Source organism: Salmo salar, chromosome 12, assembly GCF_965601325.2.
Source record: "Salmo salar chromosome 12, fSalSal1, whole genome shotgun sequence".
In the NCBI taxonomy this organism is placed as follows: Eukaryota; Metazoa; Chordata; class Actinopteri; order Salmoniformes; family Salmonidae; genus Salmo; species Salmo salar.
The window spans coordinates 3,932,199-3,959,135 of record NC_138302.1 but is presented as its reverse complement, the minus strand read 5'-3'; the positions used below and the strand labels follow the sequence as shown (position 1 = coordinate 3,959,135).

Sequence of the window (26,937 nt, the reverse complement as noted above, 5' to 3'; positions counted from 1 at the left end):
AATGGAGTTGATAGTGACAACCATCCACCAGTAGATTTATTATAATGGGGTTGATAGTGACAACCATCCACCAGTTGATTTATTATAATGGAGTTGATAGTGACAAACATCCCCATCCACCAGTATATTTATTATAATGGAGTTGATAGTGACAACCATCCCCATCCACCTGTAGATTTATTATAATGGAGTTGATAGTGACAACCATCCACCAGTAGATTTATTATAATGGAGTTGATAGTGACAAACATCCACCAGTAGATTTATTATAATGGAGTTGATAGTGACAACCATCCCCATCCACCAGTAGATTTATTATAATGGAGTTGATAGTGACAAACATCCCCATCCACCAGTAGATTTATTATAATGGAGTTTATAGTGACAACCATCCCCATCCACCAGTAGATTTATTATAATGGAGTTGATAGTGACAACCATCCACCAGTAGATTTATTATAATGGAGTTGATAGTGACAACCATCCACCAGTAGATTTATTATAATGGAGTTGATAGTGACAAACATCCACCAGTAGATTTATTATAATGGAGTTGATAGTGACAACCATCCCCATCCACCAGTAGATTTATTATAATGGAGTTGATAGTGACAAACATCCCCATCCACCAGTAGATTTATTATAATGGAGTTTATAGTGACAACCATCCCCATCCACCAGTAGATTTATTATAATGGAGTTGATAGTGACAACCATCCACCAGTAGATTTATTATAATGGAGTTGATAGTGACAACCATCCACCAGTAGATTTATTATAATGGAGTTGATAGTGACAACCATCCACGAGTTGATTTATTATAATGGAGTTGATAGTGACAAACATCCCCATCCACCAGTAGATTTATTATAATGGAGTTGATAGTGACAACCATCCCCATCCACCAGTAGATTTATTATAATGGAGTTTATAGTGACAACCATCCACCAGTAGATGTATTATAATGGAGTTGATAGTGACAACCATCGCCCTAAATGTTATAGTTGCCATTCTAAATGTTACAGCTTCTAGGATCTCCAACACTTGATATTTATTGTCTGATTTGATCATGTGACATTAGAGCTTAATGGGGAAACAAGTTGAACCATCTATCCAGCAACATCAACAGTTATCACAAAGAGATCATTCCACACTCTGTGTTCTACTACCCAGGTCTGGTGTTGGAGATCATTCTACACTCTGTGTTCTACTACCCAGGTCTGGTGTTGGAGATCATTCCACACTCTATGGATCTCCTGCATGTATTTTCTGATGTTTAATCAGGTATCTTGAATCAGAGTATCTTTTTTCACACTGATCACAGCCATAAGGTTTCTCTCCTGTGTGTGTTCTCTGGTGTGATATCAAGTTGCCTGATGTAGTAAAACCTTTCCCACATACAGCACAGCCATAAGGTTTCTCTCCTGTGTGGATTCGCTTGTGGCGTATTAAAGTCCCAATAAAAGTGAAACTCTTCCCACAGTCGGAGCAGTGGTGAGGCCTCTCTCGAGTGTGTGTTAGCTTGTGTATAGTCAGGCTTCCTGACTGAGTGAATTTCTTCCCACATTGATCACAGCTATAAGGTTTCTCTCCAGTGTGAGTTCTCTGGTGTGAAGCCAGAGTACCGATTTGAGTGAATTTCTTCCCACACTGATCACAGACATACGGCTTGGCACGCGTGTGCGTTCTCTGGTGTGATTTTAAATGTTCTGACCTAACAAAACATTTGCCACAGTCAGAGCAGAGGAAAGGTCTTTCTCCAGTGTGGATACGCCGGTGTACAGTCAGAGATGCTGACGTAACACAATAATTCCCACACACGTCACAGTTATAAGGCTTCTCTCCTGAACATTTTCTCTGGTGTTGTTTTAGACTGCTCGATGAAACAAATCTCTTCCCACGGTTGGAGCAGTGGTATGGCTCTCTGGAATGCGTGTGGTTGTGTGTTCTCTGGTGTAAAATCAGTTCACTCGAGGTGGTGAAGGTCATTCCACATGCATCACAGCAATAGATTCTCTCTCCAGTGTGAATTCCTTGCTGATATTGTAATGACTGTGATGTTGAAAAACTCTTCCCACAGTCAGAAAAGAGGTGAGGTTTATTTCCTGTGTTTACTCGCTGGTGTATTTTAAGTTCCGATAAAGATTTGCAAAGTTTCCCACAATCAGAGCAGCAGTGAGATTTCTTTCCTGTGGGTCTCTGCTGGTGTTTCTGGAGGTTTCCTGATGTGGAGAGACTCTTCTCTGCCTCGTCAGCATCACGATGTTGTTGAGGCTCTCCGGAGGATCCAAGATAGTCACGTCTCTCTCCTGTGTGAACGACAAAGTCAGACAGTCGCTGTAATTTGTCATTGTCATGAATGTTTAAAACGCTTTTAACAAAAATGTCTTCTAACATTAATAAGAAGGTGAAGTGAACAACAGTCGTTTTTTTTGTCTTCATTTTTCATGCATTAGTAATGTCGATGATTTTATTCTTACAATAAAGTTATTATTATTATATAGAGGGAGAGAGGGGACTGTATTATTATTATATAGAGGGAGAGAGGGGACTGTATTATTATTATATAGAGGGAGAGAGGGGACTGTATTATTATTATATAGAGGGAGAGAGGGGACTGTATTATTATTATTATATAGAGGGAGAGAGGGGACTGTATTATTATTATATAGAGGGAGAGAGGGGACTGTATTATTATTATTATATAGAGGGAGAGAGGGGACTGTATTATTATTATATAGAGGGAGAGAGGGGACTGTATTATTATTATTATTATATAGAGGGAGAGAGGGGACTGTATTATTATTATATAGAGGGAGAGAGGGGACTGTATTATTATTATATAGAGGGAGAGAGGGGACTGTATTATTATTATTATATAGAGGGAGAGAGGGGACTGTATTATTATTATATAGAGGGAGAGAGGGGACTGTATTATTATTATTATTATATAGAGGGAGAGAGGGGACTGTATTATTATTATTATATAGAGGGAGAGAGGGGACTGTATTATTATATAGAGGGAGAGAGGGGACTGTATTATTATTATATAGAGGGAGAGAGGGGACTGTATTATTATTATATAGAGGGAGAGAGGGGACTGTATTATTATTATACAGAGGGAGAGAGGGGACTGTATTATTATATAGAGGGAGAGATGGGACTGTATTATTATATAGAGGGAGAGAGGGGACTGTATTATTATATAGAGGGGACTGTATTATAATACAACAGACAGAAACACTGTAAATACGAATCAATAAATCATCACATAATTAAAGGGCCAATCCAGGATTGGGACAAAAAAAAAAAAACTTTTGAAATGAATACTATACAGTGCATTCGGAAAAGTATTCAGACTTTTCCCACCTTTTGTTACGTTACAGCCTTTTTTCTAAAATGGATTAAATTGGAATTTTACCACAGGTGGACTCCAATCAAGTTGTAGAAACATCAAGGATGATCAATGGAAACAGGATGCACCTGAGCTCAATTTCAAGTCTCATAGCAAAGGGACTGAATACTTACGTAAATAAATGTAAATAAGGTATGTTTTCTTTCTGAAAACCTGGTTTTGCTTTGTCATTATGGGGTATTGTGATGTCATTATGGGGTATTGTTATGTCATTATGGGGTATTGTGACGTCATTATGGGGTATTTAGTGTAGATTGATGATTTATCAATTTTAGAATAAGGCTGAAACGTAACTAAACGTTGGATCAGAATACTTTCCGAATGCCAATGTATATACTGTAGGTCTGTCTATTAAACCTCTAGGCGCTAGGGGGCAGTATTTTCACGGCCGGATGAAAAACTTACCCAATTTAAACAGGTTACTACTCCGGCCCAGAAAATAGAATATGCATATTATTAGTAGATTTGGATAGAAAACACTCTGAAGTTTCTAAAACTGTTTGAATGGTGTCTCTAAATATAACAGAACTCATATGGCAGGCAAAAACCTGAGAAAAAATACAAGCAGGAAATGAAAATTTTGTGGCTGTACTATTTTCAAGTCATTGGTAATAAATTACACAGTGACAAAGGATTCATTTTGCACTTCCTATGTCTTCCACTAGATGTCAACAATCTTTATAAAGTCGTTTGAAGCGTCTATGATGAACAGAGACCGAATGAGAATGAAGGGAAGTTGACGTCCCTGGGAGGTCGTCACTTCATTATTGCGCGCACATGCGCGTTCATGTGAGGCGAGACATTTTTCAAAACTTGTTTCAAGACACAGGAGAGGTCGGGTTGAAATATTACTGATGTTTCACGTTAAAAATGTACCAAAAGATTGATGGTAAACAACGTTTGACATGTTTGAACGAACGTAAATAGATTTTTTTTTTTACTTTTCGTCATGACTTTTCCCTCCCATTTTGAGTAGCCCACCGAATGCGCTAACAACACGGAACAGCATGGAGTTATTTGGACATAAATTATGAACTTTGTCGAAAGAAACAACATTTGTTGTGGACCTGGGATTCCTGAAAGTGCCTTCTGATGAAGATTATTAAAAGTAAGGAAATATTGCTAATGTTATTCATGGTTTTAGATGATTCCAACATAGCGGCTAGCTGTATAGCCTAGTGTATTTTTCTGACCAGAGTACTCAGATTATTGCAAAGTATGCTTTCCCAGTAAAGTTATTTTGAAATCTGTCAATTCTTTGAATAACAGTTTAATACTTTAACCACGTTTTATAATGAGTATTTTTTTTGTAAATTCACTGGCAGTTTTGGGGGAGACACATTTTCTCAAAGACACACGCCGATGTAGAATGCTGTTTTTGGATATAAATATGAACTTGATAGAACAAAAATGCATGTATTGTCTAACATAATGTCCTAGGAGTGTCATCTGATGAAGATTGTCAAAGGTTAGTGCATAATTTTAGCTGTTTTTCTGCTTTTGGTGACGCCTGTCCTTGAATTGAAAATGGATGTGTGTACTTTTTTGGCTATGTACTCTCCTAACATAATCTAACTTTATGCTTTCGCCGTAAAGCCTCTTTGAAAATCGGACAATGTGGTTCTATTAAGGAGATGTTTATCTTTTAAATGGTGTAAAATAGTTGATTGTTTGAGAAATTGAAATTATTAGATTTTTGATGTTTTGAATTTCCCGCCTTGCTAGCAATCCCGTCAGTGGGATTAGGTTACCCTCGATCCCCAACAGGTTATTAATAAAAGGGACCAATGAGAGACACTGGGATCAACATTTCAGTCTGTCTATTAATAAAGGGACTAATGAGAGACACTGGGATCTACATTTCAGTCCGTCTATTAACCAAGGGACCAATGAGAGACACTGGGATCTACATTTCAGTCCGTCTATTAATAATAAAGGGACCAATGAGAGACACTGGGATCAACGTTTCAGTCTGTCTATTAATAAAGGGACCAATGAGAGACACTGGGATCAACGTTTCAGTCTGTCTATTAATAAAGGGACCAATGAGTTTGAAACCAAAAACTATTTTATGCAGTTAGGAACAAGATGAAGGAAAAAGGAAAACTGCACACCGCTCTTGATAGTATCACTGATCTTTAATAAGCTTTACGTATCGGCCTCACGGACTCATCAGAGCTTTACGTATCGGCCTCACGGCCTTCGTCAGAGCTTTACCTATCGGCCTCACGGCCTTCGTCGGAGCTTTACGTATCGGCCTCACGGCCTTCGTCAGAGCTTTACCTATCGGCCTCACGGCCTTCATCAAAGATCGGCTATGAAAAAGCCAACTGACACTCTTGTGTTACTGACTTGTTGCACCCTCGACAACTACTATGATTATTATAATTTGACAAATCTGGTGATTTATGAACATTTGAACATCTAGGCCATGTGCTGTTATAATCTCCACCCGGCACAGCCAGAAGAGGACTGGCCACCCCTCATAGCCTGGTTCCTCTCTAGGTTTCTTCCTAGGTTTTGGCCTTTGTAGGGAGTTTTTCCTAGCCACCGTGCTTCTACACCTGCATTGCTTGCTGTTTGGGGTTTTAGGCTGGGTTTCTGTACAGCACTTTGAGATATCAGCTGATGTAAGAAGGGCTATATAAATAAATTAGATTTGATTTAAATAAGACATATTACAGAACTTACTTTGATGTGTCAAATCTCCCTCTTCCTCCTCTTCTCCTCCTCCTCCTCTTCCTCTTGTAGTTCCACTCAGCCTCAGTGTTTTCCTGCAGTCCACCAGCCTCACAGACACCCTCTTCAGACCCAGCAGTAAGGTGATACCAGAAAAGGTACGACCCGGGGACTCTGAGAGGGTGGAGGGGGGCATGCTAGCGTTGTCCTGGTAACCATAAAGAGGGAAACACAGACACATATCACTACGGATTCTATCATTCACTGTCCTTAAGAACTTTACAGAAACCCGGCCTAGAGAGACCACGCTGTATGCTAGACCAGACACTCACTGTTGTTCTTAAGAACCGCTGTACCAACTAGACCAGGCCGAGCTGTACCAATTAGACCAGACCGAGCTGGACCAATTAGACCAGACCGAGCTGGACCAATTAGACCAGACCGAGCTGTACCAACTAGACCAGACCGAGCTGTACCAACTAGACCAGACCGAGCTGGACCATCTAGACCAGACCGAGCTGTACCAACTAGACCAGACCCGAGCTGTACCAACTAGACCAGACCGAGCTGTACCAACTAGACCAGACCGAGCTGTACCAACTAGACTAGACCGAGCTGGACCATCTAGACCAGACCGAGCTGTACCAACTAGACCAGACCGAGCGGTACCAACTAGACCAGACCGAGCTGTACCAACTAGACCAGACCGAGCTGTACCAACTAGACCAGACCGAGCTGTACCAACTAGACCCGAGCTGGACCAACTAGACCAGACCGAGCTGTACATACTAGACCAGACCGAGCTGTACCAACTACACCAGGCCGAGCTGGAACAACTAGACCAAGCTGTAGCAACTAGACCAGACCGAGCTGTACCAACTAGAACAGCCCGAGCTGTACCAACTAGACCAGACCGAGCTGTAGCAACTAGACCAGACCGAGCTGCACCAACTAGACCAGACCGAGCTGTACCAACTAGACCAGACCGAGCTGTAGCAACCAGACCAGACCGAGCTGTACCAACTAGACCAGACCGAGCTGTACCAACTAGACCAGCCCGAGCTGTACCAACTAGACCAGACCGAGCTGTACCAACTAGACCAGACCGAGCTGCACCAACTAGACCAGACCGAGCTGTACCAACTAGACCAGACCGAGCTGCAACAACTAGACCAGACCGAGCTGCACCAACTAGACCAGACCGAGCTGTAGCAACTAGACCAGACCGAGCTGCAGCAACTAGACCAGACCGAGCTGTAGCAACTAGACCAGACCGAGCTGTACCAACTAGACCAGACCGAGCTGTACCAACTAGACCAGACCGAGCTGAACCAACTAGACCAGACCCGAGCTGGACCAACTAGACCCAGACCGAGCTGAACCAACTAGACCAGAACCGAGCAACTAGACCAGACCGAGCTGTACCAACTAGACCACACCGAGCTGTACCAACTAGACCAGACCGAGCTGTACCAACTAGACCAGACCGAGCTGTAGCAACTAGACCAGACCCGAGCTGGACCAACTAGACCCAGACCGAGCTGAACCAACTAGACCAGACCCGAGCAACTAGACCAGACCGAGCTGTACCAACTAGACCAGACCGAGCTGTACCAACTAGACCAGACCGAGCTGTACCAACTAGACCAGACCGAGCTGTACCAACTAGACCAGACCAAGCTGTAGCAACTAGACCAGACCGAGCTGAACCAACTAGACCGAGCTGTAGCAACTAGACCAGACCGAGCTGAACCAACTAGACCAGACCGAGCTGTACCAACTAGACCAGACCGAGCTGTACCAACTAGACCAGACCCGAGCTGTACCAACTAGACCAGACCGAGCTGTACCAACTAGACCAGACCGAGCTGTAGCAACTAGACCAGACCGAGCTGGACCAACTAGACCAGCCCGAGCTGAACCAACTAGACCGAGCTGTAGCAACTAGACCAGACCGAGCTGCACCAACTAGACCAGCCCGAGCTGGACCAACTAGACCAGACCGAGCTGTAGCAACTAGACCAGACCGAGCTGTACCAACTAGACCAGACAGAGCTGTAGCAACTAGACCAGACAGAGCTGTAGCAACTAGACCAGACCGAGCTGTAGCAACTAGACCAGACCGAGCTGTAGCAACTAGACCAGACCGAGCTGTACCAACTAGACCAGACCGAGCTGTACCAACTAGACCAAGCTGTAGCAACTAGACCAGACCGAGCTGTACCAACTAGACCAGACCGAGCTGTAGCAACTAGACCAGACCGAGCTGTACCAACTAGACCAGACCGAGCTGTAGCAACTAGACCGAGCTGTACCAACTAGACCAGACCGAGCTGTAGCAACTAGACCAGACCGAGCTGTAGCAACTAGACCAGACCGAGCTGTAGCAACTAGACCAGACCGAGCTGTAGCAACTAGACCAGACCGAGCTGCACCAACTAGACCAGACCGAGCTGTACCAACTAGACCAGACCGAGCTGTAGCAACCAGACCAGACCGAGCTGTAGCAACTAGACCAGACCGAGCTGTAGCAACTAGACCAGACCGAGCTGGACCAACTAGACCAGACCGAGCTGTACCAACTAGACCAGCCCGAGCTGTACCAACTAGACCAGCCCGAGCTGTACCAACTAGACCAGCCCGAGCTGTAGCAACTAGACCAGACCGAGCTGTAGCAACTAGACCAGACCGAGCTGTAGCAACTAGACCAGACCGAGCTGTAGCGACTAGACCAGACCGAGCTGTAGCAACTAGACCAGACCAAGCTGTACCAAGTAGACCCAGACCGAGCTGAACCAACTAGACTAGACCCGAGCAACTAGACCAGACCGAGCTGTACCAACTAGACCAGACCGAGCTGTACCAACTAGACCAGACCGAGCTGTACCAACTAGACCAGACCGAGCTGTAGCAACTAGACCAGACCCGAGCTGGACCAACTAGACCCAGACCGAGCTGAACCAACTAGACCAGACCCGAGCAACTAGACCAGACCGAGCTGTACCAACTAGACCAGACCGAGCTGTACCAACTAGACCAGACCGACCTGTAGCAACTAGACCAGACCGAGCTGTAGCAACGAGACCAGAACGAGCTGAACCAACTAGACCGAGCTGTAGCAACTAGACCAGACCGAGCTGAACCAACTAGACCAGACCGAGCTGTACCAACTAGACCAGACCGAGGTGTACCAACTAGACCAGACCGAGCTGTAGCAACTAGACCAGACCGAGCTGAACCAACTAGACCAGACCGAGCTGTACCAACTAGACCAGACCGAGCTGTACCAACTAGACCAGACAGAGCTGTACCAACTAGACCAGACCGAGCTGTACCAACTAGACCAGACCGAGCTGTACCAACTAGACCAGACCGAGCTGTAGCAACTAGACCAGACCGAGCTGGACCAACTAGACCAGCCCGAGCTGAACCAACTAGACCGAGCTGTAGCAACTAGACCAGACTGAGCTGCACCAACTAGACCAGCCCGAGCTGTAGCAACTAGACCAGACCGAGCTGTACCAACTAGACCAGACAGAGCTGTACCAACTAGACCAGACAGAGCTGTACCAACTAGACCAGACCGAGCTGTAGCAACTAGACCAGACCGTGCTGTAGCAACTAGACCAGACCGAGCTGTACCAACTAGACCAGACCGAGCTGTACCAACTAGACCAAGCTGTAGCAACTAGACCAGACCGAGCTGTACCAACTAGACCAGACCGAGCTGTACCAACTAGACCAGACCGAGCTGTAGCAACTAGACCGACCTGTACCAACTAGACCAGACCGAGCTGTAGCAACTAGACCAGACCGAGCTGTAGCAACTAGACCAGACCGAGCTGAACCAACTAGACCAGACCGAGCTGTACCAACTAGACCAGACCGAGCTGTAGCAACTAGACCAGACCGAGCTGAAGCAACTAGACCAGACCGAGCTGTAGCAACTAGACCAGACCGAGCTGTACCAACTAGACCAGACCGAGCTGTTGCAACTAGACCAGACCGAGCTGTAGCAACTAGACCAGACCGAGCTGAACCAACTAGACCAGACCGAGCTGTACCAACTAGACCAGACCGAGCTGTAGCAACTAGACCAGACCGAGCTGCACCAACTAGACCAGACCGAGCTGCAGCAACTAGACCAGACCGAGCTGTACCAACTAGACCAGACCGAGCTGCACCAACTAGACCAGACCGAGCTGTAGCAACTAGACCAGACCGAGCTGTACCAACTAGACCAGACCGAGCTGGACCAACTAGACCAGACCGAGCTGCACCAACTAGACCAGAACGAGCTGTACCAACTAGACCGAGCTGGACCAACTAGACCAAGCTGTAGCAACTAGACCGAGCTGTAGCAGCTAGACCAGACCGAGCTGTAGCAAATAGACCAGACCGAGCTGTACCAACTAGACCAGACCGAGCTGAACCAACTAGACCAAGCTGTAGCTACTAGACCAGACCGAGCTGGACCAACTAGACCCAGACCGAGCTGAACCAACTAGACCAGAACCGAGCAACTAGACCAGACCGAGCTGTACCAACTAGAACACACCGAGCTGTACCAACTAGACCAGACCGAGCTGTACCAACTAGACCAGACCGAGCTGTAGCAACTAGACCAGACCCGAGCTGGACCAACTAGACCCAGACCGAGCTGAACCAACTAGACCAGACCCGAGCAACTAGACCAGACCGAGCTGTACCAACTAGACCAGACCGAGCTGTACCAACTAGACCAGACCGAGCTGTACCAACTAGACCAGACCGAGCTGTACCAACTAGACCAGACCAAGCTGTAGCAACTAGACCAGACCGAGCTGAACCAACTAGACCGAGCTGTAGCAACTAGACCAGACCGAGCTGAACCAACTAGACCAGACCGAGCTGTACCAACTAGACCAGACCGAGCTGTACCAACTAGACCAGACCCGAGCTGTACCAACTAGACCAGACCGAGCTGTACCAACTAGACCAGACCGAGCTGTAGCAACTAGACCAGACCGAGCTGGACCAACTAGACCAGCCCGAGCTGAACCAACTAGACCGAGCTGTAGCAACTAGACCAGACCGAGCTGCACCAACTAGACCAGCCCGAGCTGTACCAACTAGACCAGACCGAGCTGTACCAACTAGACCAGACCGAGCTGTACCAACTAGACCAGACCGAGCTGTACCAACTAGACCAAGCTGTAGCAACTAGACCAGACCGAGCTGTACCAACTAGACCAGACCGAGCTGTAGCAACTAGACCAGACCGAGCTGTACCAACTAGACCAGACCGAGCTGTAGCAACTAGACCGAGCTGTACCAACTAGACCAGACCGAGCTGTAGCAACTAGACCAGACCGAGCTGTAGCAACTAGACCAGACCGAGCTGTAGCAACTAGACCAGACCGAGCTGTAGCAACTAGACCAGACCGAGCTGCACCAACTAGACCAGACCGAGCTGTACCAACTAGACCAGACCGAGCTGTAGCAACCAGGCCAGACCGAGCTGTAGCAACTAGACCAGACCGAGCTGTAGCAACTAGACCAGACCGAGCTGGACCAACTAGACCAGACCGAGCTGTACCAACTAGACCAGCCCGAGCTGTACCAACTAGACCAGCCCGAGCTGTACCAACTAGACCAGCCCGAGCTGTAGCAACTAGACCAGACCGAGCTGTAGCAACTAGACCAGACCGAGCTGTAGCAACTAGACCAGACCGAGCTGTAGCGACTAGACCAGACCGAGCTGTAGCAACTAGACCAGACCGAGCTGTACCAAGTAGACCCAGACCGAGCTGAACCAACTAGACTAGACCCGAGCAACTAGACCAGAACGAGCTGTACCAACTAGACCAGACCGAGCTGTACCAACTAGACCAGACCGAGCTGTAGCAACTGAGACGCCAGACCCGAGCTGGACCAACTAGACCCAGACCGAGCTGAACCAACTAGACCAGACCCGAGCAACTAGACCAGACCGAGCTGTACCAACTAGACCAGACCGAGCTGTACCAACTAGACCAGACCGAGCTGTACCAACTAGACCAGACCGACCTGTAGCAACTAGACCAGACCGAGCTGTAGCAACGAGACCAGAACGAGCTGAACCAACTAGACCGAGCTGTAGCAACTAGACCAGACCGAGCTGAACCAACTAGACCAGACCGAGCTGTACCAACTAGACCAGACCGAGCTGTACCAACTAGACCAGACCGAGCTGTAGCAACTAGACCGACCTGTACCAACTAGACCAGACCGAGCTGTACCAACTAGACCAGACCGAGCTGTAGCAACTAGACCAGACCGAGCTGTAGCAACTAGACCAGACCGAGCTGTAGCAACTAGACCAGACCGAGCTGAACCAACTAGACCAGACCGAGCTGTACCAACTAGACCAGACCGAGCTGTAGCAACTAGACCAGACCGAGCTGTAGCAACTAGACCAGACCGAGCTGTACCAACTAGACCAGACCGAGCTGTACCAACTAGACCAGACCGAGCTGTAGCAACTAGACCAGACCGAGCTGTAGCAACGAGACCAGAACGAGCTGAACCAACTAGACCGAGCTGTAGCAACTAGACCAGACCGAGCTGAACCAACTAGACCAGACCGAGCTGTACCAACTAGACCAGACCGAGCTGTACCAACTAGACCAGACCGAGCTGTAGCAACTAGACCGACCTGTACCAACTAGACCAGACCGAGCTGTACCAACTAGACCAGACCGAGCTGTAGCAACTAGACCAGACCGAGCTGTAGCAACTAGACCAGACCGAGCTGTAGCAACTAGACCAGACCGAGCTGAACCAACTAGACCAGACCGAGCTGTACCAACTAGACCAGACCGAGCTGTAGCAACTAGACCAGACCGAGCTGTAGCAACTAGACCAGACCGAGCTGTAGCAACTAGACCAGACCGAGCTGTTGCAACTAGACCAGACCGAGCTGTAGCAACTAGACCAGACCGAGCTGAACCAACTAGACCAGACCGAGCTGTACCAACTAGACCAGACCGAGCTGTAGCAACTAGACCAGACCGAGCTGCACCAACTAGACCAGACCGAGCTGCAGCAACTAGACCAGACCGAGCTGTACCAACTAGACCAGACCGAGCTGCACCAACTAGACCAGACCGAGCTGTAGCAACTAGACCAGACCGAGCTGTACCAACTAGACCAGACCGAGCTGGACCAACTAGACCAGACCGAGCTGCACCAACTAGACCAGAACGAGCTGTACCAACTAGACCGAGCTGGACCAACTAGACCAAGCTGTAGCAACTAGACCGAGCTGTAGCAGCTAGACCAGACCGAGCTGTAGCAACTAGACCAGACCGAGCTGTACCAACTAGACCAGACCGAGCTGAACCAACTAGACCAAGCTGTAGCTACTAGACCAGACCGAGCTGTACCAACTAGACCAGACCGAGCTGTACCAACTAGACCAGACCGAGCTGTACCAACTAGACCAAGCTGTAGCTACTAGACCAGACCGAGCTGTACCAACTAGACCAGACCGAGCTGTAGCAACGAGACCAGACCGAGCTGTAGCAACTAGACCAGACCCGAGCTGGACCAACTAGACCCAGACCGAGCTGAACCAACTAGACCAGACCCGAGCTGTAGCAACTAGACCAGACCGAGGTGTAGCAACTAGACCAGAGCGAGCTATACCAACTAGACCAGACCGAGCTGTACCAACTAGACCAGACCGAGCTGAACCAACTAGACCAGGCCGAGCTGGACCAACTAGACCAAGCTGTAGCAACTAGACCAGACCGAACTGTACCAACTAGACCAGACCGAGCTGGACCAACTAGACCAGCCCGAGCTGAACCAACTAGACCGAGCTGTAGCAACTAGACCAGACCGAGCTGCACCAACTAGACCAGCCCGAGCTGTAGCAACTAGACCAGACCGAGCTGTACCAACTAGACCAGACAGAGCTGTACCAACTAGACCAGACCGAGCTGTAGCAACTAGACCAGACCAAGCTGTAGCAACTAGACCAGACCGAGCTGTACCAACTAGACCAGACCGAGCTGTACCAACTAGACCAGACCGAGCTGTACCAACTAGACCAAGCTGTAGCAACTAGACCAGACCGAGCTGTAGCAACTAGACCAGACCGAGCTGTAGCAACTAGACCAGACCGAGCTGTACCAACTAGACCAGACCGAGCTGTAGCAACTAGACCGAGCTGTACCAACTAGACCAGACCGAGCTGTAGCAACTAGACCAGACCGAGCTGTAGCAACTAGACCAGACCGAGCTGCACCAACTAGACCAGACAGAGCTGTACCAACTAGACCAGGCGCGAGCTGGACCAACTAGACCAAGCTGTAGCAACTACACCAGACCGAGCTGTACCAACTAGACCAGACCGAGCTGCACCAACTAGACCAGACCGAGCTGTACCAACTAGACCAGACCGAGCTGTAGCAACCAGACCAGACCGAGCTGTACCAACTAGACCAGACCGAGCTGTAGCAACTAGACCAGACCGAGCTGGACCAACTAGACCAGACCGAGCTGTACCAACTAGACCAGCCCGAGCTGTACCAACTAGACCAGACCGAGCTGCACCAACTAGACCAGACCGAGCTGTAGCAACTAGACCAGACCGAGCTGTAGCTACTAGACCAGACCGAGCTGTAGCAAGTAGACCAGACCGAGCTGTAGCAACTAGACCAGACCGAGCTGTAGCAACTAGACCAGACCGAGCTGTACCAAGTAGACCAGACCGAGCTGTACCAACTAGACCAGACCGAGCTGAACCAACTAGACCAGACCCGAGCAACTAGACCAGACCGAGCTGTACCAACTAGACCAGACCGAGCTGTACCAACTAGACCAGACCGAGCTGTACCAACTAGACCAGACCGAGCTGTAGCAACTAGACCAGACCCGAGCTGGACCAACTAGACCCAGACCGAGCTGAACCAACTAGACCAGACCCGAGCAACTAGACCAGACCGAGCTGTACCAACTAGACCAGACCGAGCTGTACCAACTAGACCAGACCGAGCTGTACCAACTAGACCAGACCGACCTGTAGCAAATAGACCAGACCGAGCTGTAGCAACGAGACCAGACTGAGCTGAACCAACTAGACCGAGCTGTAGCAACTAGACCAGACCGAGCTGTACCAACTAGACCAGACCGAGCTGTACCAACTAGACCAGACCGAGCTGTACCAACTAGACCAGACCAAGCTGTAGCAACTAGACCAGACCGAGCTGGACCAACTAGACCAGCCCGAGCTGAACCAACTAGACCGAGCTGTAGCAACTAGACCAGACCGAGCTGCACCAACTAGCCCAGCCCGAGCTGTAGCAACTAGACCAGACCGAGCTGTACCAACTAGACCAGACAGAGCTGTACCAACGAGACCAGACCGAGCTGTAGCAACTAGACCAGACCGAGCTGTACCAACTAGACCAGACCGAGCTGTACCAACTAGACCAAGCTGTAGCAACTAGACCAGACCGAGCTGGACCAACTAGACCAGACCGAGCTGTAGCAACTAGACCAGACCGAGCTGTACCAACTAGACCAGACCGAGCTGTAGCAACTAGACCGACCTGTACCAACTAGACCAGACCGAGCTGTAGCAACTAGACCAGACCGAGCTGTAGCAACTAGACCAGACCGAGCTGTACCAACTAGACCAGACCGAGCTGTAGCAACTAGACCAGACCGAGCTGTAGCAACTAGACCAGACCGAGCTGTACCAACTAGACCAGACCGAGCTGTACCAACTAGACCAGCCCGAGCTGTAGCAACTAGACCAGACCGAGCTGGACCAACTAGACCAGCCCGAGCTGTACCAACTAGACCAGCCCGAGCTGTACCAACTAGACCAGACCGAGCTGCACCAACTAGACCAGACCGAGCTGTAGCAACTAGACCAGACCGAGCTGTAGCAACTAGACCAGACCGAGCTGGACCAACTAGACCCAGACCGAGCTGAACCAACTAGACCAGACCCGAGCAACTAGACCAGACCGAGCTGTACCAACTAGACCAGACCGAGCTGTACCAACTAGACCAGACCGAGCTGTACCAACTAGACCAGACCGAGCTGTAGCAACTAGACCAGACCCGAGCTGGACCAACTAGACCCAGACCGAGCTGAACCAACTAGACCAGACCCGAGCAACTAGACCAGACCGAGCTGTACCAACTAGACCAGACCGAGCTGTACCAACTAGACCAGACCGAGCTGTACCAACTAGACCAGACCGACCTGTAGCAACTAGACCAGACCGAGCTGTAGCAACGAGACCAGACCGAGCTGAACCAACTAGACCGAGCTGTAGCAACTAGACCAGACCGAGCTGAACCAACTAGACCAGACCGAGCTGTACCAACTAGACCAGACCGAGCTGTACCAACTAGACCAGACCGAGCTGTACCAACTAGACCAGACCGAGCTGTACCAACTAGACCAGACCGAGCTGTAGCAACTAGACCAGACCGAGCTGGACCAACTAGACCAGCCCGAGCTGAACCAACTAGACCGAGCTGCACCAACTAGACCAGCCCGAGCTGTAGCAACTAGACCAGACCGAGCTGTACCAACTAGACCAGACAGAGCTGTACCAACTAGACCAGACCGAGCTGTAGCAACTAGACCAGACCGAGCTGTAGCAACTAGACCAGACCGAGCTGTACCAACTAGACCAGACCGAGCTGTACCAACTAGACCAGACCGAGCTGTACCAACTAGACCAAGCTGTAGCAACTAGACCAGATCGAGCTGTACCAACTAGACCGAGATGTAGCAACTAGACCAGACCGAGCTGTACCAACTAGACCAGACCGAGATGTAGCAACTAGACCAGACCGAGCTGTACCAACTAGACCAGACCGAGCTGTAGCAACTAGACCGACCTGTACCAACTAGACCAGACCGAGCTGTACCAACTAGACCAGACCGAGCTGTAGCAACTAGACCAGACCGAGCTGTAGCAACTAGACCAGACCGAGCTGAACCAACTAGACCAGACCGAGCTGAACCAACTAGACCAGACCGAGCTGTACCAACTAGACCAGACCGAGCTGTACCAACTAGACCAGCCCGAGCTGTAGCAACTAGACCAGACCGAGCTGCACCAACTAGACCAGCCCGAGCTGTAGCAACTAGACCAGACCGAGCTGTACCAACTAGACCAGACCGAGCTGTAGCAGCTAGACCAGACCGAGCTGTAGCAACTAGACCAGACCGAGCTGAACCAACTAGACCAGACCGAGCTGTACCAACTAGACCAGACCGAGCTGTACCAACTAGACCAGACCGAGCTGCACCAACTAGACCAGACCGAGCTGCACCAACTAGACCAGACCGAGCTGCAGCAACTAGACCAGACCGAGCTGTACCAACTAGACCAGACCGAGCTGCACCAACTAGACCAGACCGAGCTGTAGCAACTAGACCAGACCGAGCTGAACCAACTAGACCAGACCGAGCTGAACCAACTAGACCAGACCGAGCTGTAGCAACTAGACCAGACCGAGCTGTAGCAACTAGACCAGACCAAGCTGTAGCTACTAGACCAGACCGAGCTGTACCAACTAGACCAGACCGAGCTGTACCAACTAGACCAAGCTGTAGCTACTAGACCAGACCGAGCTGTACCAACTAGACCAGACCGAGCTGTAGCAACGAGACCAGACCGAGCTGTAGCAACTAGACCAGACCCGAGCTGGACCAACTAGACCCAGACCAAGCTGAACCAACTAGACCAGACCCGAGCTGTACCAACCAGACACGAGCTGGACCAACTAGACCAGACCCGAGCTGGACCAACTAGACCAGACCGAGCTGTACCAACTAGACCAGACCGAGCTGCACCAACTAGACCAGACCGAGCTGGACCAACTAGACCAAGCTGTACCAACTAGACCAGACCGAGCTGGACCAACTAGATCAGACCCGAGCTGTAGCAACTAGACCAGACCGAGCTGTACCAACTAGACCAGACCGAGCAGTAGCAACTAGACCAAGCTGTGACAACAAGACCAGACCCGAGCTGTAGCAACTAGACCAGACCGAGCTGTACCAACTAGACCAGACCGAGCTGCACCAACTAGACCAGACCGAGCTGAACCAACTAGACCAGACCGAGCTGTAGCAACTAGACCAGACCGAGCTGTACCAACTAGACCAGACCGAGCTGAACCAACTAGACCAGACCGAGCTGTACCAACTAGACCAGACCGAGCTGTACCAACTAGACCAGACCGAGCTGTAGCAACTAGACCAGACCGAGCTGGACCAACTAGACCAGACCGAGCTGGACCAACTAGACCAGACCGAGCTGCACCAACTAGACCAAGCTGTACCAACTAGACCAGACCCGAGCTGGACCAACTAGACCAGACCCGAGCTGGACCAACTAGACCAGACTGAGCTGGACCAACTAGACCAGACCGAGCTGGACCAACTAGACCAGACCGAGCTGGACCAACTAGATCAGACCCGAGCTGTAGCAACTAGACCAGACCAACTGTAGCAACTAGACCAGACCGAGCTGTAGCAACTAGACCAAGCTGTACCAACTAGACCAGACCCGAGCTGGACCAACTAGACCAGACCGAGTTGGACCAACTAGACCAGACCGAGCTGCACCAACTAGACCAGACCGAGCTGTACCAACTAGACCAGACCGAGCTGTACCAACTAGACCAGACCGAGCTGTACCAACTAGACCAGACTGAGCTGTACCAACTAGACCACACCCGAGCTGGACCAACTAGACCAGACCCGAGCTGGACCAACTAGACCAGACCCGAGCTGGACCAACTAGACCAGACTGAGGTGCACCAACTAGACCAGACCGAGCTTTACCAACTAGACCAAGCTGTACCAACTAGACCAAGCTGTAGCAACTAGACCAGACCCGAGCTGTAGCAACTAGAACGAGCTGGACCAACTAGACCAAGCTGTAGCAACTAGACCAGACCGAGCTGTACCAACTAGACCAAGCTGTACCAACTAGACCAGACCGAGCTGTAGCAACTAGACCAGACCGAGCTGTACCAACTAGACCAGACCGAGCTGTACCAACTAGACCAGACCGAGCTGTACCAACTAGACCAGACCGAGCTGTACCAACTAGACCAGACCGAGCTGTACCAACTAGACCAGACCGAGCTGTACCAACTAGACCAGACCGAGCTGGACCAACTAGACCAGACCGAGCTGTAGCAACTAGACCAGACCGAGCTGTACCAACCAGACCGAGCTGTACCAACTAGACCAGACCCGAGCTGTAGCAAGTAGACCAGACCGAGCTGTAGCAACCAGACCAGACCGAGCTGTAGCAACCAGACCAGACCGAGCTGTAGCAACTAGACCAGACCGAGCTGAACCAACTAGACCAGACCGAGCTGTACCAACTAGACCAGCCCGAGCTGTACCAACGAGACCGAGCTGTAGCAACGAGACCAGACCGAGCTGTACCAACTAGACCAGACCGAGCTGTACCAACTAGACCAGACCGAGCTGTACCAACTAGACCAGACCGAGCTGTACCAACTAGACCAGACCGAGCTGTACCAACTAGACCAGACCGAGCTGTAGCAACCAGACCAGACCGAGCTGTAGCAACCAGACCAGACCGAGCTGTAGCAACTAGACCAGACCGAGCTGAACCAAACTAGACCAGACCGAGCTGTACCAACTAGACCAGCCCGAGCTGTACCAACGAGACCGAGCTGTAGCAACGAGACCAGACCGAGCTGTACCAACTAGACCAGACCGAGCTGTACCAACTAGACCAGACCGAGCTGTACCAACTAGACCAGACCGAGCTGTACCAACTAGACCAGACCAAGCTGTAGCAACCAGACCAGACCGAGCTGTACCAACTAGACCAGACCGAGCTGAACCAACTAGACCAGACCGAGCTGTACCAACTAGACCAGACCGAGCTGGACCAACTAGACCAGACCGAGCTGTACCAACTAGACCAGACCCGAGCTGAACCAACTAGACCAGACCCGAGCTGTACCAACCAGACACGAGCTGGACCAACTAGACCAGACCCGAGCTGGACCAACTAGACCAGACCCGAGCTGGACCAACTAGACCAGACCGAGCTGGACCAACTAGACCAGACCGAGCTGCACCAACTAGACCAGACCGAGCTGTAGCAACTAGACCAGACCGAGCTGTAGCAACTAGACCAGACCGAGCTGTACCAACTAGACCAGACCGAGCTGCACCAACTAGACCAGACCGAGCTGGACCAACTAGACCAAGCTGTACCAACTAGACCAGACCGAGCTGTACAAACTAGACCAGACCGAGCTGTACCAACTAGACCAGACCCGAGCTGTAGCAACTAGACCAGACCGAGCTGTACCAACTAGAACAGACCGAGCTGTACCAACTAGACCAGACCGAGCTGTACCAACTAGACCAGACCCGAGCTGTAGCAACTAGACCAGACCGAGCTGTACCAACTAGACCAGACCGAGCTGCACCAACTAGACCAGACCGAGCTGTACCAACTAGACCAGACCGAGCTGTACCAACTAGACCAGACCGAGCTGGACCAACTAGATCAGACCAGAGCTGGACCAACTAGACCAGACCGAGCTGTACCAACTAGACCAGACCAAGCTGTACCAACTAGACCAGACCGAGCTGCACCAACCAGACCAAGCTGTACCAACTAGACCAGACCCGAGCTGGACCAACTAGACCAGACTGAGCCTGACCAACTAGACCAGACCGAGGTGTACCAACTAGACCAGACCGAGCTGGACCAACTAGATCAGACCCGAGCTGTAGCAACTAGACCAGATCGAGCTGTACCAACTAGACCAGACCGAGCTGTAGCAACTAGACCAGACCGAGCTGTAGCAACTAGACCAGACCGAGCTGCACCAACTAGACCAGACCGAGCTGCACCAACTAGACCAGACCGAGCTGGACCAACTAGACCAGACCGAGCTGGACCAACTAGACCAGACCGAGCTGCACCAACTAGACCAGACCGAGCTGCACCAACTAGACCAAGCTGTACCAACTAGACCAGACCCGAGCTGGACCAACTAGACCAGACCTGAGCTGGACCAACTAGACCAGACCCGAGCTGGACCAACTAGACCAGACCCGAGCTGGACCAACTAGACCAGACCGAGCTGGACCAACTAGACCAGACCGAGCTGTACCAACTAGACCAGACCGAGCTGGACCAACTAGACCAGACCGAGCTGGACCAACTAGACCAGACCGAGCTGTACCAACTAGACCAGACCGAGCTGTACCAACTAGACCAGACCGAGCTGTAGCAACTAGACCAGACCGAGCTGTACCAACTAGACCAGACCGAGCTGCAGCAACTAGACCAGACCGAGCTGCACCAACTAGACAAGACCGAGCTGCACCAACTAGACCAGACCCGAGCTGCACCAACTAGACCAGAACGAGCTGTACCAACTAGACCAAGCTGTACCAACTAGACCGAGCTGTAGCAACTAGACCAGACCCGAGCTGTAGCAACTAGACCGAGCTGGACCAACTAGACCAAGGTGTAGCAACTAGACCAGACCGAGCTGTACCAACTAGACCAAGCTGTACCAACTAGACCAGACCCGAGCTGTAGCAACTAGACCAGACCGAGCTGTACCAACTAGACCAGACCGAGCTGTACCAACTAGACCGAGCTGTACCAACTAGACCAGACCGAGCTGTAGCAACTAGACCAGACCGAGCTGTACCAACTAGACCAGACCGAGCTGCACCAACTAGACCAGACCGAGCTGCACCAACTAGACCAGACCGAGCTGCACCAACTAGACCAAGCTGTAGCAACTAGACCAGACCCGAGCTGGACCAACTAGACCAGACCGAGCTGCACCAACTAGACCAGACCGAGCTGTACCAACTAGACCAGACCGAGCTGTACCAACTAGACCAGACCGAGCTGTACCAACTAGACCAGACCGAGCTGTACCAACTAGACCAGACCGAGCTGCACCAACTAGACCAGACCGAGCTGCACCAACTAGACCAAGCTGTACCAACTAGACCAGACCGAGCTGGACCAACTAGATCAGACCCGAGCTGTAGCAACTAGACCAGACCGAGCTGTACCAACTAGACCAGACCGAGCAGTAGCAACTAGACCAAGCTGTGACAACAAGACCAGACCCGAGCTGTAGCAACTAGACCAGACCGAGCTGTACCAACTAGACCAGACCGAGCTGCACCAACTAGACCAGACCGAGCTGAACCAACTAGACCAGACCGAGCTGTAGCAACTAGACCAGACCGAGCTGTACCAACTAGACCAGACCGAGCTGAACCAACTAGACCAGACCGAGCTGTACCAACTAGACCAGACCGAGCTGTACCAACTAGACCAGACCGAGCTGTAGCAACTAGACCAGACCGAGCTGGACCAACTAGACCAGACCGAGCTGGACCAACTAGACCAGACCGAGCTGCACCAACTAGACCAAGCTGTACCAACTAGACCAGACCCGAGCTGGACCAACTAGACCAGACCCGAGCTGGACCAACTAGACCAGACTGAGCTGGACCAACTAGACCAGACCGAGCTGGACCAACTAGATCAGACCCGAGCTGTAGCAACTAGACCAGACCAACTGTAGCAACTAGACCAGACCGAGCTGTAGCAACTAGACCAAGCTGTACCAACTAGACCAGACCCGAGCTGGACCAACTAGACCAGACCGAGTTGGACCAACTAGACCAGACCGAGCTGCACCAACTAGACCAGACCGAGCTGTACCAACTAGACCAGACCGAGCTGTACCAACTAGACCAGACCGAGCTGTACCAACTAGACCAGACTGAGCTGTACCAACTAGACCACACCCGAGCTGGACCAACTAGACCAGACCCGAGCTGGACCAACTAGACCAGACCCGAGCTGGACCAACTAGACCAGACTGAGGTGCACCAACTAGACCAGACCGAGCTTTACCAACTAGACCAAGCTGTACCAACTAGACCAAGCTGTAGCAACTAGACCAGACCCGAGCTGTAGCAACTAGAACGAGCTGGACCAACTAGACCAAGCTGTAGCAACTAGACCAGACCGAGCTGTACCAACTAGACCAAGCTGTACCAACTAGACCAGACCGAGCTGTAGCAACTAGACCAGACCGAGCTGTACCAACTAGACCAGACCGAGCTGTACCAACTAGACCAGACCGAGCTGTACCAACTAGACCAGACCGAGCTGTACCAACTAGACCAGACCGAGCTGTACCAACTAGACCAGACCGAGCTGTACCAACTAGACCAGACCGAGCTGTACCAACTAGACCAGACCGAGCTGTAGCAACTAGACCAGACCGAGCTGTACCAACCAGACCGAGCTGTACCAACTAGACCAGACCCGAGCTGTAGCAAGTAGACCAGACCGAGCTGTAGCAACCAGACCAGACCGAGCTGTAGCAACCAGACCAGACCGAGCTGTAGCAACTAGACCAGACCGAGCTGAACCAACTAGACCAGACCGAGCTGTACCAACTAGACCAGCCCGAGCTGTACCAACGAGACCGAGCTGTAGCAACGAGACCAGACCGAGCTGTACCAACTAGACCAGACCGAGCTGTACCAACTAGACCAGACCGAGCTGTACCAACTAGACCAGACCGAGCTGTACCAACTAGACCAGACCGAGCTGTACCAACTAGACCAGACCGAGCTGTAGCAACCAGACCAGACCGAGCTGTAGCAACCAGACCAGACCGAGCTGTAGCAACTAGACCAGACCGAGCTGAACCAAACTAGACCAGACCGAGCTGTACCAACTAGACCAGCCCGAGCTGTACCAACGAGACCGAGCTGTAGCAACGAGACCAGACCGAGCTGTACCAACTAGACCAGACCGAGCTGTACCAACTAGACCAGACCGAGCTGTACCAACTAGACCAGACCGAGCTGTAGCAACCAGACCAGACCGAGCTGTACCAACTAGACCAGACCGAGCTGAACCAACTAGACCAGACCGAGCTGTACCAACTAGACCAGACCGAGCTGGACCAACTAGACCAGACCGAGCTGTACCAACTAGACCAGACCCGAGCTGAACCAACTAGACCAGACCCGAGCTGTACCAACCAGACACGAGCTGGACCAACTAGACCAGACCCGAGCTGGACCAACTAGACCAGACCCGAGCTGGACCAACTAGACCAGACCGAGCTGGACCAACTAGACCAGACCGAGCTGCACCAACTAGACCAGACCGAGCTGTAGCAACTAGACCAGACCGAGCTGTAGCAACTAGACCAGACCGAGCTGTACCAACTAGACCAGACCGAGCTGCACCAACTAGACCAGACCGAGCTGGACCAACTAGACCAAGCTGTACCAACTAGACCAGACCGAGCTGTACAAACTAGACCAGACCGAGCTGTACCAACTAGACCAGACCCGAGCTGTAGCAACTAGACCAGACCGAGCTGTACCAACTAGAACAGACCGAGCTGTACCAACTAGACCAGACCGAGCTGTACCAACTAGACCAGACCCGAGCTGTAGCAACTAGACCAGACCGAGCTGTACCAACTAGACCAGACCGAGCTGCACCAACTAGACCAGACCGAGCTGTACCAACTAGACCAGACCGAGCTGTACCAACTAGACCAGACCGAGCTGGACCAACTAGATCAGACCAGAGCTGGACCAACTAGACCAGACCGAGCTGTACCAACTAGACCAGACCAAGCTGTACCAACTAGACCAGACCGAGCTGCACCAACCAGACCAAGCTGTACCAACTAGACCAGACCCGAGCTGGACCAACTAGACCAGACTGAGCCTGACCAACTAGACCAGACCGAGGTGTACCAACTAGACCAGACCGAGCTGGACCAACTAGATCAGACCCGAGCTGTAGCAACTAGACCAGATCGAGCTGTACCAACTAGACCAGACCGAGCTGTAGCAACTAGACCAAGCTGTACCAACTAGACCAGACCCGAGCTGGACCAACTAGACCAGACCGAGCTGGACCAACTAGACCAGACCGAGCTGGACCAACTAGACCAGACCGAGCTGCACCAACTAGACCAGACCGAGCTGCACCAACTAGACCAAGCTGTACCAACTAGACCAGACCCGAGCTGGACCAACTAGACCAGACCTGAGCTGGACCAACTAGACCAGACCCGAGCTGGACCAACTAGACCAGACCCGAGCTGGACCAACTAGACCAGACCGAGCTGGACCAACTAGACCAGACCGAGCTGTACCAACTAGACCAGACCGAGCTGGACCAACTAGACCAGACCGAGCTGGACCAACTAGACCAGACCGAGCTGTACCAACTAGACCAGACCGAGCTGTACCAACTAGACCAGACCGAGCTGTAGCAACTAGACCAGACCGAGCTGTACCAACTAGACCAGACCGAGCTGCAGCAACTAGACCAGACCGAGCTGCACCAACTAGACAAGACCGAGCTGCACCAACTAGACCAGACCCGAGCTGCACCAACTAGACCAGAACGAGCTGTACCAACTAGACCAAGCTGTACCAACTAGACCGAGCTGTAGCAACTAGACCAGACCCGAGCTGTAGCAACTAGACCGAGCTGGACCAACTAGACCAAGGTGTAGCAACTAGACCAGACCGAGCTGTACCAACTAGACCAAGCTGTACCAACTAGACCAGACCCGAGCTGTAGCAACTAGACCAGACCGAGCTGTACCAACTAGACCAGACCGAGCTGTACCAACTAGACCGAGCTGTACCAACTAGACCAGACCGAGCTGTAGCAACTAGACCAGACCGAGCTGTACCAACTAGACCAGACCGAGCTGCACCAACTAGACCAGACCGAGCTGCACCAACTAGACCAAGCTGTAGCAACTAGACCAGACCCGAGCTGGACCAACTAGACCAGACCGAGCTGCACCAACTAGACCAGACCGAGCTGTACCAACTAGACCAGACCGAGCTGTACCAACTAGACCAGACCGAGCTGTACCAACTAGACCAGACCGAGCTGTACCAACTAGACCAGACCGAGCTGCACCAACTAGACCAGACCGAGCTGCACCAACTAGACCAAGCTGTACCAACTAGACCAGAACCGAGCTGGACCAACTAGACCAGAACCGAGCTGTACCAACTAGACCAGCCCGAGCTGTACCAACGAGACCATCCCGAGCTGTACCAACTAGACCAGACCGAGCTGTACCAACTAGACCAGACCGAGCTGTACCAACTAGACCAGACCGAGCTGTACCAACTAGACCAGACCGAGCTGCACCAACTAGACCAGACTTAGCTATACCAACTAGACCAGACCGAGCAGTAGCAACTAGACCAGACCGAGCTGAACCAACTAGACCGAGCTGTAGCAGCTAGACCAGACCGAGCTGTACCAACTAGACCGAGCTGTACCAACTAGACCAGACCGAGCTGTACCAACTAGACCAGACCCGAGCTGTACCAACTAGACCAGACCCGAGCTGTACCAACTAGAACAGACCGAGCTGTACCAACTAGACCAGACCGAGCTGTACCAACTAGACCAAGCTGTAGCTACTAGACCAGACCGAGCTGTACCAACTAGACCAGACCGAGCTGCACCAACTAGACCAGACCGAGCTGTAGCAACGAGACCAGACCGAGCTGTAGCAACGAGACCAGACCGAGCTGCACCAACTAGACCAGACCCGAGCTGCACCAACTAGACCAGACCCGAGCTGTACCAACTAGACCAGACAGTTGTGATGTTAGGTTAGTACCATGTGGTGTTCTGATCCGGATAAACTCTTCTCGGCCTCGTCAGCATCATGTTGTTGTTGAGGATCCCCACAGGATCCACGATATTCACGTCTCTCTC

At 51.1% G+C, this 26,937-nt stretch overlaps 1 protein-coding gene across 1 annotated transcript; it reads right to left on the bottom strand.

The window, feature by feature from the left end:
• Positions 1-526: 526 nt before the first annotated feature.
• On the bottom strand, positions 527-26,937 carry LOC123725371 (uncharacterized). The gene is made up of 3 exons (XM_045690494.2): positions 26,840-26,937; positions 6,107-6,302; positions 527-2,309 (listed from the first exon to the last, which is right to left on the bottom strand). The coding sequence occupies exons 1-3, from the start codon at positions 26,840-26,842 to the stop codon at positions 1,246-1,248; spliced, it is 1,263 nt and encodes a 420-aa protein (XP_045546450.2). The 5' UTR covers positions 26,843-26,937; the 3' UTR covers positions 527-1,245.